The sequence below is a fragment of the Pogona vitticeps genome, chromosome 4, assembly GCF_051106095.1.
Source record: "Pogona vitticeps strain Pit_001003342236 chromosome 4, PviZW2.1, whole genome shotgun sequence".
Lineage (NCBI taxonomy): Eukaryota > Metazoa > Chordata > Lepidosauria > Squamata > Agamidae > Pogona > Pogona vitticeps.
In genome coordinates, this window is record NC_135786.1 from 82023042 (window position 1) to 82043186 (window position 20145).

At 40.7% G+C, this 20145-nt stretch overlaps 1 protein-coding gene across 2 annotated transcripts in view; it reads left to right on the forward strand.

Annotated features, from left to right (window-relative positions):
• Positions 1-2820: 2820 nt before the first annotated feature.
• Positions 2821-20145, forward strand: part of ST6GALNAC5 (ST6 N-acetylgalactosaminide alpha-2,6-sialyltransferase 5) — a 110900-nt gene continuing 93575 nt past the window's right edge. For both annotated transcript variants that reach the window (XM_072997819.2, XM_020794707.3), the window contains exons 1-2: positions 2821-3011; positions 4263-4547. In XM_072997819.2, the coding sequence (XP_072853920.1) occupies positions 2997-3011; positions 4263-4547 (300 nt within the window). In that variant the 5' untranslated portion in view covers positions 2821-2996. The remainder of the gene's footprint in view (positions 3012-4262; positions 4548-20145) is intronic.

Sequence of the window (20145 nt, forward strand, 5' to 3'; positions counted from 1 at the left end):
TCTATAGTTCGTCTGCCCCTTCGAAATCCAGCTTGTACTTCTTGGAGTTCTCGGTCCACATACTGCTGAAGCCTACCTTGTAGAATTTTGAACCTTGTTAGCATGTGAAATGAGTGCAATTGTACGGTAGTTGGAGCATTCTTTGGCACTGCCCTTTTTTGGGGGTTGGGACATAGACTGATCTTTTCCAGTCGTCTGGCCACTGTTGATTTTTCCAAACCTGCTGGTATACTGACTGTAGCACCTTAAACAGCGTCTTCTTTTAAGATTTGAAATAGTTCAGCTGGAATGCCATCACCTCCACTGGCCTTGTTGTTAGCTATGCTTTCTAAGGCCCACTTGACTTCACTCTCCAGGATGTCTGGCTCAAGGTCAGCAGCCACAGTATCTGGGTTGTCCAGGACATCCGGATCTTTCTGGTACAATCCCTCCGTGTATTCTTGCCACCTCTTCTTGATGTCTTCTGCTTCTGTTAGGTCCCTCCCATTTTTGTCCTTTATCATATCCATCTTTGTACAAAATGTTCCTTTAACATCTCCAATTTTCTTGAACAGATCTCCGATTTTCCCTTTCTATTATTTTCCTCTATTTCTTTGCACTGTTCATTTAAGAAGGCCCTCTTGTCTCTCCTTGCTATTCTTTGGAAGTCTGCATTCAATTTTCTGTAACTTTCCCTATGTCCCTTGCATTTTCTTTCCCTTCTCTTCTCTGCTCTTTGTAAGGCCTTGTTGGACAGCCACTTTGCTTTCTTGTATTTCCTTTTCTTTGGGAGGGTTTTTGTTGCTGCCTCCTGTACAATGTTATGAGCCTCCATCCATAGTTCTTCAGCCATTCTGTCCACCATATCGAGTTCCTTAAATCTGTTCTTCACTTCCACTGTGTATTCATAAGGGCTTACTTATAAAGCCCTAAACGGTTTAGGACCTCGATACTTGGCGGAACGCCTTCTCCCACCAAGATCTACCCGTGTCACTCGCGCGAGCCAGGAGATAAGGCTGAGGAGCCTAACGCCGAGAGAGGCCCGAAAGGAAAAGACCAGAAACCGGGCCTTCTCGGCGGTGGCTCCTCGCCTTTGGAACAACTTGCCCCCTGAGATTCGCGCGGCTCCCTCGCTGGGCATTTTTAAGAAACAACTAAAAACATTGATGTATAGGCAGGCCTTCCCAACAGAAAACCCTTGACGATCTTTTTCTTATTCTGTTCTTTATTTTTATTTACGTTTCTGCTGTAATGTCTTAAAATTACATTGTTGTTTTTACTGTAAGCCGCCTAGAGTGATCTAATAAGATCAGATAGGCGGGATAGAAATAAAATAAATAAATAAAATAAATAAAATAAATAAAATAAATAAATAAATAAATAAATAAATAAATAAATAAATAAATAAATAAATAAATAAATAAATAAATAAATTTGGTTTAGAGCTTCTCCATCTTTGGCTGCAGAGAACATAATCAATCTGATTTCGCTATTGTCCATCTGGTGATGTCCATGTGTAGAGTCACCTCTTGTGTTGTTGGAAAAGAGTGTTTGTGATGACCAGCTTGTTCTCTTGACAAAACTCTATTAGTCTTTGCCCTGCTTCGTTTTGAGCTCCAAGGCCAAACTTACCTGCTGTTCCTTTTATCTCTTGGCTCCCTACTTTAACATTCCAGTCCCCTATAATGACAATAACATCTTTCTCTGGTGTCAGTTCTAGAAGGTGTTGTAAATCTTCATAAAATTGGTCAGTTTCAGGCTCATCAGCATCGGTGGTTGGTGCATAAATTTGGATTACTGTGATGTTGAAAGGTCCTGCCTTGGATTTGTACTGAAATAATTCTATCATTTTTGAGATTATATCCCAATACAGCTTTTCCCACTCTTTTATTGACTAAGAGGGCTACTCCATTTCTTCTACGGGATTCTTGCCCACAATAGTAGATATCATAATCATCTGAATTGAACTCACCCATCCCCATCCATTTTAGTTCACTCATGCCCAGGATGTCAATGTTTATTCTTGCCATCTCCTGTTCGACCATATCCAGTTTACCAAGGTTCATAGATCTTACATTCCAGGTCCCTATGCAGCATTTTTCTTTGCAGCATCGGACTTTCCTTTCACTTCCAGCGTCCTTTAGGCTTTGGCTCAACCACTTCATTAGCCCTGGAGCTACTTGTACTTGTCCTCAGCTCTTCCTCAATATCATGTTGGATGCCTTCGGACCTGAGAGGCTCATCTTCCAGCATCATATCTTTTAGCTTTTTGTTTCTGTCCATGGAGTTTTCTTGGCAAAGATACTGGATTTGGCTTGCCAGTTCCTGCTCCAGGTGGATTGCATTTACTGTAGTCAGAACTCTCCACTATGACCTGTCCGTCTTGGGTGTCCCTGCACGGCACAGCCCATAGCTTCTCTGAATTACTCAAGCTCCTTCGCCACAACAAGGCAGCAATCCATGAAGGGGGATCAGGATCAGGAGACTACCCGCTGAGTAAAGATGATACGGCAAAGCTTTGAATTGCAATACCGTAGGAATTCCCCCCCCCCCCCCCAATCTTGCTCTTCCGGAATCATAAGTAGCTTATACTATGGCAGCCGATTCCTACCATCTAGGAATAAAACAGCTAAAAGAACTGTCAACTTCTCCACGTTTGAGTCGGAGAAGCCTAGGGCTGAACGGGTGCTATTTAGGACCCTGAAGACCTCGTCAGGCGGTAGTTGTGCAGATCACTGGGAGACTCTAAAAGGGTCCAATTTTAATTCTGCCTCTAATCTCTGCAACAGCCGCGCTTCCCACAACAGCTCAAGGTTGGGTTGATCCTGACCGTGGCTTCGGATATCTATACATTCCTCTGTCACACATACACGCACACACCATTCCCTCTGCTCCCAGTCGCCTGTCAGAAACCATGTCACTGGCTCCTTGGCAGCAATGGAAACCCTAGAGGAAAAAGTCCCTTCTGACGCTCGAGCCTGACTGAGGAGACCGCGATCTCAAGGAGGGGAACGAAAATGAAGGCGCTGCTGGTAAGTCCGCTGCAGGACCTTCCAGGGCGCCCGGATTACCCAGGAGGACCTGAAATGGAACCAGCTACCTCGGGCGGGGGAGGAATCCCAAGCTTTTCCCAGGCAGGCGTGTAGGCGGGCTGCCTTATTTGTTGCAGCCGGGTGCGTGGTGCGTCCTATTTCGATACGGTCGTTCCATACCAGGGGCTTGTTGCCTCAGGGAATAAGGAAAAAAACTTTATCCAGCCTTCCTTTCCTTTGGCTTCATGCCTGGGGGAATGGCTGACATTTGGGGGCAGGGGGCTACTGGCGAGGAAGAACGGGTACACCTGTTTGAAAAGGGGGTTAAATAAACTCCTGGGGCTCCGCGAAACAATTCCGAGGTGGCTTCTTTCAAAAAAACCCTCGCCGCTTCCCATCCCGGTGTCGAAAGAGGAGCAATGGGAACCGTAGCAGTAGCACAAGGGACGCTGTGCGAAGAGCCCCAAAAGGGAGGGAAGGGGAACAGGGCGAAAGGCCTCCGAGGAGGAGAGGAAAGTGTGAGGGGAGACACTAGGAGGTTTTAAAATGCCGTAACCAACTGCACTTTCCGGGAGGCTCCTCTGCTTTGCAACTTGCAAATGGAGGGTTTCTCTCTACAGACACGCACTTTCTCTCTCTGCCTCTAGATCAGGATTTAAAATGTCCACCTCCCGCGCCTCACCTGAAGCCTTTCCACCGTCCCCCAGGAAGCCCCCCCACACACACACACCGGCAAGTCCGAAATAAGAACTTGCCAAAGGCTACCACCGCCAGCCGGTCCCTTCTTCCCCTCCTCGAGGTCGACGGACGGCCACAAAGGGAAGCCCTCCTAAAGGTGGGGGGTGGCGGGCAGCCCCCCCCAATTGATGCCCATGAAAACCCACTGGCCGCGCGGGGACGGGCCCACGTTATCCGCTCGCGAGGCAGGCAAACGGCGGAGGGAGTGCGGGGGGAAACAGCGGTAAAACGCCGAATGTGCGAAACTGTTGAGCAGCCCCCGCGACCCGGAGGAAGCGCGGCCGAAAGAGAAGCGGGCAATCCGAGCTGCAAGTGCGCGCCGCCTCGGCCGCCGGCTGTTATGGGCTCGTCGCCCTTCGCCCCCGTTGCACTTTTGTGGGGCCTGGGGCCTGGCTAGCGTCTTCACCCCTTGCCCGCGTCGTGGCCAGACCTCCCCTGCGCCCCTCCGCCTGCCCCGCGGTTCACGCTGCGTTCCGCGGGTTCTCTCAGTGTGTCTCCTTGTCCCCCTTGCAGCGACATGGGCTGGCGGTGTCTTTAGCGCTCACCACCATGTGCACTAGCTTGTTGCTCTTGTACGGCAGTATCGGTGGTGGCGGCGGCGGCGGAGGAGGAGGAGGAGAAAGAGGTGGCGGCGGCGGCGGCCAGAAAGAGCGCAGCCAGCAGCGACAGCAGCAGGTGGCGGTGACAGCCAGCCAGCAGCCTGAGAGCCAGAAGCAAGTGAGCACCGCTGCCCAGCGACGGCCCGCCGGGCTCCCCGACCGCCCCTTGGAAGGCTACATCAGTGTCCTGGACCACAAGGTGAGAGGGCAAGGAAGCCGCCGCGGTGGGCGGGGGAAAGAGTAGCAGTGCCCCTGTCATTGGGCAGAAGGCGAATGATTGACACGGCTTCCTGAGAATGAGCTCTTTGGACCGAAACCCCGCTCGCCGCCGCTGCCCTTGGGCCTTTTGGAAAAATGGTTTGAAACCATGGGGTGCTCCAGGAAGAGTGTGGGTTTCCGGGAAACAGGCTTATGGGGCGCATTAGAAGGTATTTTTAAGTGGGGTGGAGAGAAAGGGGAGAAGCCATACCTTTTAGTCCTGTTGTTCTCCAAAATGATGGATAGCCAACTGCCCCATGGACTGGCCAGGCGGATGTTTGTCTTTTAAAGGGTTGCTTATTATGAATAATCTGACAGTCCATAACAGGCTGTTCTTACAATACTGCTTGATGGAAAGTTTGTAAAATGAACATCATATCTCTCTAGGATCTGTTGAACATTAATTTAGTAGGTCTGCAACCCCGTTTTCAAAGCTATTTTGAAGTCTTTTGTATTACAACAGCTTTTCTTGCCCTTTGTCATTCTCCAAAAAGTTGACATCAAGTTACTGTATATAACTCACTAAAGTTGGAGAGCAGCAGCGGAATTCCTCACTGTGCCACCTGGTTGAAGAGTCAACCTGTGTGACCTTGGGCAGGTTATATGGCCACAGTGTTCTTCCAGGAGAAAGGCACTGGTGAGCTGTTTCTAAATATTTTATACCTATAAAACCCTGAGAAAGGGTCACCATAATTCGGAATTGCCTTGAGGGCATGCAATTATAATTATTAAAGTTGAGACAAAGCACTGCCAGTTCCCAAAGTGTCTGAACAAGTCAATAGTTTTGAATGATCACTCTGTAGATGGGATGGAGCTTTCAAAGAACATCCCTTAAATTGAAGCCAGCTTCTGCTGCCAAATATTGTGCCTGTCTGTGAAGGACAATATATGACTCTTTGCAGAAAAAAAGGCCTATGATGTTGGTTCCTAGGACACTGTAGCACCCAGACAATCAGTGTGCAAGAGACAAAGATGCTACAGGTTAATACTTTGTCTTTATATTTAAAAATGCAAACAAATTGAGACTTGGATGAATTATATTGAAGAAGTTATGGTTCTATGCACATTCTGTTTCTACCAGGCCAACCTGTGAACATTGGAATATGTAGATAAATTTAGAATGGCGCTCTGTCATTTGTAACATTTACTGTATCATTCTAAGTGATAGTTTCCAGATATTATGTCAGGTTTCTTGAACATAAGTTGGGCTGAAATATGGTTTTATTCAAGCAGCAAAAGCTTGAGGAAGGATGTTTAATTGTTGTGGTAAAAATTGATGTAAATGTTGTTTCTGTGTGAAGAGCTGGATAAAAAGTCTGTATTGAAGAGTATGATGCAGCCCCCCAGGACCATGTTACTTCACAGAAAACTTCCATAATGTAGAATGTCACAGAGAAGGGTTTTAATTCAGCTTTCTTTCTGATGCACTGGCTTTCTGCCTGTAGTAAACTCTTTCTTTTTTGCTCGTGGGAATAATCAAAGATCCCATCCCAACCTGTAGTCTGAAGCAATTGTATTCCATGGGGGAAAAAATCCCGCAAAGCCTCAAAACTAGAACCTTTTTTCACACTGAGATCCAAATTCATTTGCAGAAAAAAAATCTTTCATTAATGGCAAGGCAGAAAGCAAAATTTCCAGGATATTTTAGCTTAAGCTTTTACTCCCAGTGACTAATCTCGAGAAGAGACATGTTAACCCTTTGCAATGGTGAAAATGTGTAGAAAAGTAAGGAAGCCACTAACTGGAGGAGAAGAATGCATAGCCAGGTGGGGAACCACAGAGGGCCAGATTGTGGCAACTGGAAGGTTTGATTCTAACCCAGGGCTTGAGGCTCTCCACCCCAAGACCAGAGCAAGTGCACTTTCTGTATGCTTCCATTGGCTCTTTAAACTTAACAGGCACGGAGAAGCATTGTAAGTCAGTATCACAATAAAACTTGTCTTCTGCATTTTGTGTCAGGCATTGACATTGCAAAAAGGGACGTGGTGGCGCTGCAGGCTAAACCGCAGAAGCCTTTGTGTACTGCAGGGTCAGAAGACCAGCTGTCGTAAGATTGAATCCACGCGACGGAGTGAGCTCCCGCTGCTTTGTCCCAGCTCCCGCCAACCTAGCGGTTCGAAAGCATGCAAATGCAAGTAGATAAATAGGGACCACTTCGGTGGGAAGGTAACAGCGTTCCGTGTCTAAGTCACATTGGCCATGTGACCACGGAAGATTGTCTTCGGACAAAAACGTTGGCTCTGTGGCTTGGAAACGGGTATGAGCACCGCCCCCTAGAGTCGAACACGACTGGACAAAAATTGTCAAGGGGAACCTTTACCTTTACCTATTGACATTGCAAAAGGAGTTTAAAAATCACTATTGACGTAAAGCGAGATAATTGATGTGCATTAAAAAAATTCCTTATACTTTCTAAGGCTGTGACCAACAACTATTTATCTGACTGTAAATGGTTCTCAGATTGATAAAACCCAGTGAAAGAGGGCTTTGACTCTTAAACCTTTGGTAAAACAAAACTATTGCTTTTCTATAACTAGCTAGTAGCGGTATTGAAATGCTTTGTCAAAACAGAGGTTCCATGCAAGTTTTGTTCAACCGTGTCCTTCCCATTGGCCTGCCAAAAGTTTGAAACCAACAAGGACGTTTCAATCTGAAAATCTTAATTCTACTGCTAGTTTAAAATATTGCTTCTTGTTGGTTTGGGCTGATGTCAGTTTCTTTAACTATGAAAGAGGGAGGAATTTGCTTATTGATTTTTATCTCATTTATTTTACAGTGAGATACTGCTTTTTGTAATGCTTAAAAAAATTAAAAAGGGAAGGAACAGTAGCAAAGGCTAATGATGATGTAATGTGGATGCTCCATATAAAGTGAGTGAGGAGAGGATGGAAATTCTAGACAAAGGGATTATTGTGGAAATACCATCAACATATTCAGAAATAAATGGCTGCAGGCTATACATAGCAGGCACTCTAACTGGGGTACATGAGGAAAATTTCAAGGCCTCTATCATAACTTTGCCAGATCACTTATTATTTATGTTACTGTCTATATGATCATAGTTTGATAATACTTTCTCAGGGACCTGACTGTCAAAGGTCAGTAGCAGTTTTCCTGTCTTCCTTTTTATGAATGACAATAACCTTGATCTCTGTAGATTTGAGCAGGGTTGCTTTTTAAGAAAAGGCATGCCAGTGTAATATACAGTCAAAAGAACAAGGGATAGTGCTGTTAATTTGCAAATAAATGCTATGCGCAGAACTGACTGAACAAATCCACAAGTAAATAAATAAATAAGGCAGTTTGGTTTTCTGAAAGTAAATGTTGCTTTTGCTAATTAGACACTCTCTGTCTATCAGTGACTCAGCGTTTTGTTCTCTCACTAAAAAGTAGCCTTCCCACAGAAATAATCAAAGAAAATCTGCCGCACCATTTGAGCTTGCATTTTTGGTACAGGATGATACCAAGAAAATTTTGAATGGTTAGAAATTAACTATTCAGGGAGAGCACTCTGTCTAGCATGCTAGATCTTTTGGGACCACAATGATGTTTATCTGTATATAGACATAGAAAGAGGAATAATGATTAGTATATTTAATTAAGTGTTTGAAGAGTCATTGTGCAAATAGTACTGCACCTCCATTGACTCCAATAGAGGAAAAACTAGATGGAGCTAAAACTGCTATGTGCAGATTGTGTGTGTGTATGTGGGGGGTGTTGCTGGTATTTGGAAATGAAGAAAATACCTATCATTCTGTTCTGTGAGTAACAGACATAAGATCAAGTGGGAAACCTATGGAGAGTTGCTGCTTCATGTCTTCTGTTGCAGGATAGAGTTGTCAATTAGTGGATGATGTAGTATATACCATAGGCAATGGTAAAACTTGACATTGGTTTAGTTTGTGGGGGCAGAAAGTGCTGCCTTTTAAATTTGAATAAATGTATATATTCTTTTTATTAATGGAACATGTGGTATATTAAAAAATTCACCGGGGGGCGTAATTCAGAAAATAAAACATATTAGCGATGGACCTTTGGGTGGCCAAAATGACAATCCTTACTATAAATGTGCCCCTGATTTGCATGTCACCTGCATTAAAAATGGTAATTAATTTATTCAGAGCATTCTTACCCTGCCTTTAGACCAAAAGGCTTCTCTGGAGCAGTTAGGAGAAATCAGGCTTAAGAATCAAAAAGACATAACACAAAAGGATTGGGAAGAGGATAGGAAAATAACAACCTCAAACACTTAATAATCAACTATGACCTGTAACAGCCATCTGGAATTTAAGCAGTTCAAGGACAGAAGAGTTAGAAGTTTCTGATCTCTCATTAAAGCCAATGGAGAGGTCTGTTTCTGCTCTTTTTCTTGACTGCAGCCTGATGGAATGGCTGATGCAGGAAGATAATTGAGGTGCAGAAGAAGCATTTATATTTATTTGTTTGTTTATTTATTTATTTATTTATTTATTTATTTATTTATTTATTTATTTATTTATTTATTTATTTATTTATTTATTTATTTATTTATTTATTTGATTTTTACCCCGCCCCTCTAGACAACGTCTACTCGGGGTGGCTTACATCAGTTAAAACAAGTTAAAAAACATATAAAATGCATTTATACTAATTAGATCTAAACAAAAAGGTTTCCAAGATGGTGGTATACAAAAGGAAAAAAAAGCATGATGGAGCTGTGAGTCATGGAGGACATTTAGGCTTTGAGTGATAATTTCTACCACCAATTACCACTGGGATTGATGACAACTGTAGACCAAAACCTTTGGGAGGGCCAAATACTTTCTGCCCTCCTCATTGGTATTGGCTGTTTGTTCACCAATTAGTTTGCCTACATTGAGATACTTTACCTTTTCAAGTTGTTTGTTTCTTGTGGGTTGTCAAACTGGAACTGTGTTACAGGAACCCTATTAGGGCCTTCAAGATAGGAGAGATCATTAGGGAGTGGTTTTACTGGTGTCATCTGCCCTCCCTATCCCCACAAGTCTCCATGGATTTGAACCCAGGTCTCCTGGAATCCTAGTCCACCACTCTATTGACTGCACCAGTGGTTCCCTACCTTGGATCCCTAAATGCTCTTGGACTAAAACACTCAAAAGTCTTCACCACTTGTTGTACTACCAGGATTTATGGGAGTTGTAGTCCAAGAACATCTGGGAACCCAAGGCTGGGAACCACTGCATATATTTGGTAATGAAATAACTGGGTTTTATTTTGATAAGTCTCAGCTGAATTAGGATATAAATTCTTTAATACAATATAACATTATAAATGGGGAGGCCAAACAATGAAGGAATCATTTAGTTGGTTAATTACCATGCACTAGCATAGTTAGCTTAACAGTGCAATCCCATGCATGTTTACTTGATGCGTTTGTTTAATTTTATGAGATTTATATGCTAGGAGATGTGAACAGGATTGCTGCCTAAGTATCCCATTTAAATAAATGTTAGATTATCCGTGGGTAAATTTTTGAAGGTATTTTTGAGGGCAATGTCTCAGAAACATCACACAACTAAAGTTGTATATTGTTTGGAAACAGGATTGCTTGAAGGAAGAACAGGCATAAAGAATGTTCTCAATAACATGCTGTTTTGGTAATTAGTAATTCTGGATTTCACTGTACATAGAAAAAAGAATTTTTGCATGTGGAACCAAAGTGTAAGGCAGCTGGAGACTTGAACCAGGTCTTTATTAAAACTCCTGTTGACAACTGCAAATATCTGCACACCTCTAAGGGACTATATACCCACATCAAATGGTTACATCTGGTATTAGTTGCATATAGAGCCCTTTTGTGGGCCTGAATCTCCACAGAGGCCAACAGGAGTACAAAATATATTTAAAAAGGAAAATTCCTATTAAAATGTCTGATGTAGTATTTTAAATCTCATAAATCAAATGTCTACGGAGGTTTTTTCAACAATGAGGGTATTTGGCATTAAAATTATTATTGCTCCCTCAGTCTTGCAGAATTAAATGAAGCAAGGAACATAAAATATTAATTTAGCAAGACTGAGTTACTAAACCAAGCGATCGAAATGTTTTTATCATTGAAGAGCTGCCTGCTACTGTGTCCAGTCCTGCAGCCTCAAGCATATCTCCCTAAATCCATTCTGGAAAACAAGCCACTTGTATGATGTTAGACTTTCCCTAAAGCTTCTTTTTGGTTTCATAGTTTCTGGATCAAAAAAGAGTAAAAAAGAAGTGTATTCCCTTCTCTTAATCTACCTTCCCTCCTGCAAATGCACTGTATGCCTCAACAGTCAGGATTGCAAATTAAGCCCATGTTTGCCTTCCAGTGGCCAATCAAAAACAGCACACATTAAATATAAGATATAATGTGCCATTATATATTTTTAACCACTTGAGAAGCACAACTTCCAAATACATCTAATGTGAGGTTCTCTCACATGTTCTTGGCTGTTATAATGAAAATTGCTAACTCAAATATTGTCTTTGTTCCAATGTTGGTGTGTGTCTGTTCTTTGTGCTCTCAGCATCATTAATTATTTCCCTCAGCAGGAGGAATTGCATAACTGGTTCATTTCATTCCAGTTGTTCTTGTTTAAACTTTCAGTGTGCATTAAGTGATAACATTCTGTTTGTATCTCAAAGAAAGAAAAATGGTAGTTTTTGCTGCATAGCAGATTGCTAGTTTCTTTGCAAACAGATGTCTGTCTGAGCTTGGCATTAACTCTATTTATACTCTTTTGTAGTGCTTGATCCATTATTGCTGCTAACTATATAGCTCATGTTAGACATTTAAAATTCTGTACTCTTATGCTTTGGCTGTGGAAAAATATTGGACCTTATTTCACCATCCTTCTGGAAATGTCTTTAATGTAGTAGTTCAGTGGTGTGATTGCAAAAAATGAGACTCAGTCCCGTCAAAATATCTGTTCTTAGTCTGGTTGCAAACTGAAATGCCACTTAAAGTTCAGCAATGTGAAAGTAATCTACATAGTGAAGAAACACCATGAGGTGAGAAACAGCTATCAATACATTCTCAGACAGAATGTATTGATAGCAATCCATGTAACAAGCCAGTGTCCAGAATGCAGAAACAAAGGAGGAGGATTTGGTGTAGGGCAAAGTGGTAAAACTCATAACTAACAGTAGCAAAATGAAATAGTTGTTACAGGTTACTCATATGTAGGAGCAAGAGTAATCCCAGAGGTTCTACCTAAAGTAATGGTGGTCTCCACATTTCTTTTTCAGCTATGTGGAAAGAATTTCATTTTGCCTCTTAACTGCTGGGGTGAAATATTCTACACACTCTCTCAAGCAGCAATAACTTATATCATCAAAAAGAGCAGCCATGCTATATATGCGAACTAATCGGGTTGTTACAGCTACTCAGCCTCTGGCTACATCACACATCCAAGGCATAATATTATCTTCCATAAATTCATCATCTATGGTGTGCCTTACTCATCACTCACACCTGCCCACAAGCCTGGGAACATGCTAGTTACTGGAAACGCAAAGATCAAAAGGTTTGAAGTGCCTTTAAAAAATTGAGAACTTGATAAATGCATCAGAATGGACAAAAATGGTTATTGAGTGTTTATTCACTAGATGTAGTATTGATGACTTTTCTGTCTCAGGGTAGAATAGATGATGTTTGTTTCATATCACAGAGCTTGGGAAAAGTTACTTTTTTTGAACTATAATACTCAACGTTTTCCAGCTACCATATCTTTTGACCATGCTGGTTGCGGGATTCTGGGAGGTGAGGTTGATGTTGCCAAGCTTTGGATTAGAGATGGGGGTATTCATATTCATATATGAATACAAATATCCACACAAAGGTGGAAATAATGAGGGTCCAGTCCCATGGGGCCAGACTGTCCACTCGTGATTTCACCACTGATGCAAGCTTGTCGGACCTTCCTATCGCGCCGTTGTCCACAATCGATTACCCAGTTCTGACAGGAGGCGGGATGACACACCTCTCTGCTAGGTCAGAGAACAGTGTGATAGGAAGCCTCCGCGGAGCCAGCAGCAGCGGTGAAATCGTGAGTGGACAGTCATTCGCTATTTCCACCTGTGCGGGGATATTTGTATATGAACATGAATACCCGCAATTCTACTTTGGATATCCCAGGTACATGCCAAAATAAGTTAAAGGGTTTAGTTGGCTTCTAAAGCTATCAGTCCAAATAGCATTTTGCTCAAGGAAGACATAGGCTGTAGGCTTTGATGTTTCCTTCTTACTTGCTTTCTGCTGCTCAGTAGCACATACTGTACAGATCATGGCATGGCATCTGTGAAACAAAAGTGGCATTGATATTAAGGGCCACGGTGTATTAATGTAGCTCCTAATTAATGTAATCAACTCAGCTGAGCTTCAGTGCTGATATAAGCTGATGTGACAGCACAAAGGTCACTCTCAAGGTGAGGGCAAATATTGTACTGTCTGCTTCTGCACTGTGAATGGCCTCTTCATTTACTCTTGTTCCAAAGCCTGTTTCATCAGGGAATGTTAGGAAAAGAAACATGGCTGGTACTTTAAGCCATCAACATTCTTTGGTAGTTTTTGTCATTGAGAAATCTTTATGTGTAGGGTTTGAAAAAGTTAAGCATTTGGATTATAATTTCCAGAGTCCTCCATTTAGCATAGCCAATGGTCCTGTTGAGGGGAATTCTGGAAGTTGTATTCCAACAATTTATTTCCCCACACCTATATTTTATTATTTTACTATGTAATATTGAGGCGTTGGACTATGTGTGATCAAAATTCTTCTTTTTATCATTCAAACCTTTTTCTATCTGTGCAGAACAGTTGTGGCTTTTTTTTCTTCAGGCCTGAAATTATGGGGTCAACTCGTAAACTCCATAACATAGTGAGTATGTGATCCAAGTATGTGGGGTTTTCACAGTAACTATGTGTAGTTATGCATACGACTGTGGGATTTCACAGCTTTCTAGCCCAGTTCTCTGAATGGGATAAGAGGAGGCATTTGTGGTGTGTCTCAGCACTACTAATAAATGTCAAGGGAAGCTATAAAGAGAAAATGCATAGCTCAAGTGGTAAAGGTGTGTTAAGCAGATTTATTTTACACAATCTCTTGTTTAATAACTAAGGAGGCTAATCATATGGGCAAAAAAATTATTCATATTTGTGCTTCTCAGTGCCCTTCGAAAGCACTGGTGCAGTTGAAGAGATAGTCAAAAGTTGTATTATGAAATTGGCTATTTGGTAAAAAATAGAAGACTGGGATGATAATGGCTCATAGCAAAATTTAAAATTGTGAATATCTTCCCCACCACTCACACATACATACACTTTTCAGACTGTAAAATTTGCTTCGCCAGCCGTATCAAAGTAACCGCCAGTTTATAGTCTGTTCAAGTGTGTTATTGGTATGTCTTAGATTTGCTATTCCTTTAGTACCCATAAAATAAACATTTGTAACATCTACTCTCTGCCTTATGTTAAATTTGAATAGATTTTGCCCTTTGGTTACAGGAAGGTCAGGAGTAGATGAAACAGTTGTAATAATAACAGTAGATAGCACAGTTGTCTCCAAGGGAAGATAAAATTCAGCACCAAAGAGCTGTAGAAACATGTACTTTTATATATGAGACATAGTGCATACAGGGACCTTTAGGGGAAAGTGTTGTAGTTGGGAAATTGTTTAGTGAGAAGTAATCAAGTTTAAAAGGACTCTGTGCTTTTGGAGAGGGCATTTGTTATCAGGAACATGCTCCCTTTCTAGTCCTCCAAACAGTGATAAAACACATTTTTGTATGCCGTTGCTTAAAATTCTCAACTTGTTTTACCTCTCTGTTTTCCTTTCCTCTGTTATGGAGGTTTCCTACTTAACATTACTTCTTTCCCCGTCTTCTCTTACTATAAAACTTTACTTGCACTGTTTATATGTGGCATAGGCTTTCTGTTAAATAAGAGCCAGTGTAGTGTAGTGGTTACAGCATTTGACAGGGATGTAGGAGTTTCAGGTTTCCATCTCTACCAAGTCATGCAGCTCATGGTCTGACTTTATGTCTGTCTCACCCTGATCTAGCTCTTAGAACTGCTGTGGGATAACTTGGGGGGGGGGGAATAAAAGGGATAAAGATCCTGAGATACAAACATATGCCACGGGAGAAGAAGTCCAAGATCATCCATGCTAGTCTTGATAATGACATACAGATGAGAAAGCTGGACTAAGTCTTGATAATGACATACAGATGAGAAAGCTGGACAATCAGAAACCTGATAGGAAAAATAATTGTTTATTCAAAGTAGTGTTTTGGTTGAAGGGTTTGCTGATATTGTGGATTGCCAGAAGGACTAATGAGTAGGTTCTAAATTAAATCAAGCCCCACCTCTCAATATAAGCTGCAATTACTAAGCTGAGGCTGCATACCTTCAACACACCATGAGAAGACTACAGCTCCTAGGCTCTCTGGAAAAGGCAATAATGCTAGAAAAACAGGGAAAGCTAATACAAAGTGGATTGATTCGATAAAAGTAACCACAGCCTTTAGTTTCTGAGTGGGCGCTATTAAACAAGGACTTTGTGGAGATGACTAATTCATAAAGTTGCCATGAGGCAGAAGCGACTTGATAGCATACAACAGACCAGGAACAGACGCCAACCTAGGTTGCATTTAAACAGCCGTACACATACCAATTACAACTGTCCAGTTAGATGGACAAGAACTGGGCTGCCACGTTCATGAAGAGACCTTGGTTGATTAATTATGTTAGTTTTGGTTGATTAATTCGTTAAATCTATTCGCAAATAAAATTAAACCACACTTTTCTTATCTTTCCCTCTAAAAGTCTCAAATTCTGTTTTGTAGCAGGCAACATTTTAGGTTTAGAGACATGCACACTTATTTTTTTCTACACACCAGGATTACTGTTTGCTGGGTTTTGTGTATATTTGTACATATGCATGTATACCCGTGAATGTATTTCTTTTTGCAATAATTTGGTTTCTCCTCAATCAGGAGATGTCCATTTTAAATTAATTAATAAGGCCCAGTAAATGATAAGCCAATGTAGCTGTAATAAAACCTAAGAGTTAGCTTTTCTGTCATTTAAAAAAAAAATCAAGCCCTAAGATTAAAGATATTCTAGCTTTTGCATACATTTTGAGGTCAAATTTACTATATTGTCATAAATAAAAACTGCAAAATTTACAGTCTTTTGAAATGGAACGGATTACCAGCAGACATAGGAACTTACTTATTGTGGCATCTCTCATTTGGACATTTCTATTGTGTTGTGAGACAAGTTATGCCAGCTGTTACTAAGCTTTTCTCAAAACTGAATGATTTTATTTTCAGCATCTTCCACAATTGTTTGTGCTTTATGCATGAGTACATTATAACTTATTTATGTTTCAGTAAGTGAAAAACAGTGTTTTAAAGAATAATTCATATTTTAACTTTTTCTTGTCATGATAATCTTGGAAAGCTAGTAAGAGATTGAAATAATATTAGCTGTGGGTCCGATGGCAATTTTAATTGTATTTTAATTGTATTTTAATCATTTTATCTTTTATTGTATTGAATTGTAATTGTTGTAAGCCACCCAGAGACCTCTGGGTAGTGTGGGCAGCATATAAATTAAATAAATAAATAAGAGATGGGAAGAGTCATGCTACTTGAATGCCTCAGACCTAGATGTAAAGGAGGCTACACTAAACACCATCTTGGAAGCTCTTAACAGACGCTTTTGAAAATTGCTCAAAGAAGTGATGTGAAGTCCATGCAAAGTGTGAATTTGGAAAAAAAAACAGTATTAATGTTAAAGACATATTTAAGGTAAACCTTTTGACAAGAATAATCTGAAACAGTGTGTTACATTTAGATTCTGATGGGAAAAGGATATTTTATTTCTCCATAACTGGAAGGGTCCTTTTATAGCAAACTTTACAAAGTAATGTGATGTCTGTTTTTTTAAAATGAAAATAATTCTATATTATATGCGATATTTACACCATATTCTTCAGATCTGTCCTTAAACCATACTTTTCCTATCTTTCTATGTAAACATTCTTCCAAATACTGTATTATATGGGGTTTATTAAAATTGCTGTCTATACAGTAATGCATGTAAGATGTTTTATCTGCCATAAGGATAAAGTTAAGCTCCTTTTTCAAGAAAAAAGGTGTTAATCTTATGCTGTCACGGCCCTGCTTGCTGTGTTCTTATTCTAAGCAGATGTAGGTGCAAATAAATTAAAAGGAATCAGCCTCTCGGATATTTATGTTTTACCATATTTCCACAGAACAAAGAATAAAAAAAGGGAGATGCTGTGTCAAATATGTTCTATAAGAAGGCTGGAGCTTATACTTCACTGCATCATAATTCCTTTTATGTCTCTAGACTCAGAAAGATGAAACTAAAATTGCAAAAGAAAAAAAAAACATGAAAACGAGATGTACACTTGGGGACAGGAAAATCATAACACATTCTGCTTTTTCCTAATTAAAATTCCATGGAGTTATCTCCAGTATGTTCATGTTTTATTACATCAGTAATTACTCTTACTTTTTCCTTCCAAATTGCACATTAAATCACCAAGGAAGAATGTGCTGCTATTCTGTGGCATATTTGGACAAGGCAATATGTTAAAATATTTGCAGTCCCTCCTTAAACTATAGCGAGTAGTTAAGAGTGAAAATATTAAATACAGAGTTAAGGATTAAACTTCCAGTGTTTAGATTTCACAGGATATCATATACTGATATATAAATATTTTATTTCCTAACATTATGCATATTGTAAATTTAAGAACTGCTGGATAGCCCAGTGGTTTAGGAATCTGGTTGGAGAGCAAGAGGTTGGGAGTTCAGTTCCCCCCTTTGCCTCCTGACGGGGGGCTGGTCTTAATGATCCATAGGGTCCCTTCTAGCTCTGCACTTCTAAGATTATAAATTCAAATGGGTAAATATAACTTTTGTAGATATACTGGGCTGTTCAAAAGTTCTGTAAGAGGTTTTTTACTTTCTTTTGTAAATATGACATATAGTAGTGCATCAGCAATGTAATCTTGCAATTAAAATGAAATAAATGAAATACAAAAATTGCTCTGGTGATAACTTCCGTTCTCCATTAGCCCAGAGTACGCAGAGGAAGGTGTATATCCAGTTTCCTTGCAATATCCATGCATATATGCAGAGTTGGAATATACAGTTGGTTTCAATGTGGATGTAAATCATGACAGATTCTAAAAAAGTCAGCTTGTAAACCCAAGCAGTTTTTACATGCAGAGGAAGCAGTTGTGTGATTTTCTACATAGGTAGTCAGGAATAGTGAAGGTGGGGAAAGATGTGCAAACTTACTTTCTGCGACATGTTGTGCTGGAGTAGTGGGGGAGGTTTGCAAAGAGATGACCACTGGGGTGATGAGAACTGTCATCCAGAAAAGTTACATTTCCAAGATATGAGAGCATCTTTTCAGAGTTGTTTCTAGGCTTCATATATTCAGTTCAAGCGCAAGAATATATTGCTGGTATACTTGGAGGCATTACCTTTTAAGGCCATCAGAATTGTCCTGTCTGTCTGTTCAAGCAGCAGAATGGGAAGCCAACGGTAAGATGGACTGTTTGGCTCAGAATAGGTAGGGAAATCAATGTTTTAATGATCCCTGATGTGAAAAACTCCATATAAACAGAAAATTAGCACAGAAAAGGTAAAATGCACTGGAATATTTCAAGTGGTGTGTGGGTGTGTTTAAGTAATAAAAAAAGCCTCTTTCTCTCCCTCTCTCTTTCCTATTTTATTTTGGGGAGGAATATAACATTATACTCTCATGTGCAGACTGGAATGATACACTCCACTCATTCTCCTATGTTAGTAGACCAGGGTTTGCTAGCTGTGTTGTATGAGTTTCAACTGAATGGAAGTCCCACCATTTGGGTCTCATTGGTTGTGCAAACATTGCCATTGAGTAAGCAGTGATCTCTATGAAGAAAAAACACCTAACATATGCTATATTACTACACTACTGAGACTTCTGCAGAGAAGCTTAATAGGATGTTGGCCCTTTTTATAAGGTTATTGGTTCTTCAAAGTGGTGTCGACCAGTTGGTCCCATATAATGATGGGAGAACATGCAGATTTCTCATGCCTTGATAATTTTTTTTGATGTGAAATTGGAATGATTTTAAAGTGTGTGTGTGTTTCACAAAATACAGTACTTTGCAAATTGTGAATCAATTAACTGAATGGCACTTCATAAAACTGGTTTTCCTCTTCTGATATTTCTTTACCAGTTTTCTCAAGTGTGTTTGATAGTTCTTTTTAATGAACTTTCTAGAAATAACAAGATTAGATTCTCTCTTCTTTAAAGCACAGTAAGCACACACTATATGCAGGTACATGGTCTGCTGATTTCAAAATATGGGGTGGTGGGCATGGTATTTAAGTAGTTTCTTTTTGCTAGAAAACCCATTTGGTATCCAATTAACTGAGGAGACTACATACAGAGTAATCTCATGGCCCACATTCTAGCACTTACCTTGCTTTTCTTGCCTCCTTAGCTGATAGAATTGCAATCCCAATAAGAGCAATTGGCAGCGATTCCTCCTAAGAACATTGTTTCCTTCTGTTAGCCTCTCCCTTGGATCTTTTCATTTGTTGTTGATTTGTTTTGTTTTTCGTTTTTGTGGAAGGCGTGAGTTCAGCCTGCAAGAACGAGGGAGACCAATACAGGCATTTTCCTCGCCAGCTCCCATTTTATAGTTTACATCTCACCATGCTACATGGCCAGCCCTCTCTACCTCTGGAGACCTACATTTTTTCCCACTTCATTTTTCATCACCCTCTTCATCCTGCATCATGCATTTATTCTCTTTGCTGGGATCTAGGTTGCAACATAGTTACATGTTAACAGTGTTGCCTTGAATTTCCCTCAGTGCTTCTTCAAGCTTAGCTTCACTTATTTTCTGAGCTGACAACTTACGAATGGTTGTTTGTATTTAGACCTGGCCTTTCATCACAGCAGTAGAACAGAGCTGTGGCAGAAAGGGAGTGGTGCCAGGATTATATCTTGCCTGGGGGGAGGGGGAGGGAGAGCGTCATGGAATCCCTGCACTTTAATACTTCAAGCTAGTGCTGAGTTGTAACCCTGGAGGTTTTACTGAAAGGTCAGCGCCTTCCGTCATAAGCCACTGACCTTTCTTCTTGATTATCTTTGTGAATTGCTGCTGTCTTTGGGTTAATAGAATTTAGTAATCAAGGAGCTGAGACTTTGGGTCTGCAGTGGAAGTGACAGATGGGTTAGATGTGTGGCAAACATAGGAAAAGAGAGAGCAGCACTGACATTATGGGAATGTAAACAATAGCATCTCTTTCCTGGAAGTAGGAAGACTGTACAGCATTGTACCGCAGATGTACTCAGTTTCTTAGAGATTTTGCCAAGCGTAAGCATAATATCTGCTGGTAAATATCATTATGCAAGAAGGGATTGTCTTGCACTGTTGCCAAGCTTGTGGGCAAAGTATTTTGTATATTCAACAAGGCACATTCATTCCTTAGGCTTTTATTTCTGAGAA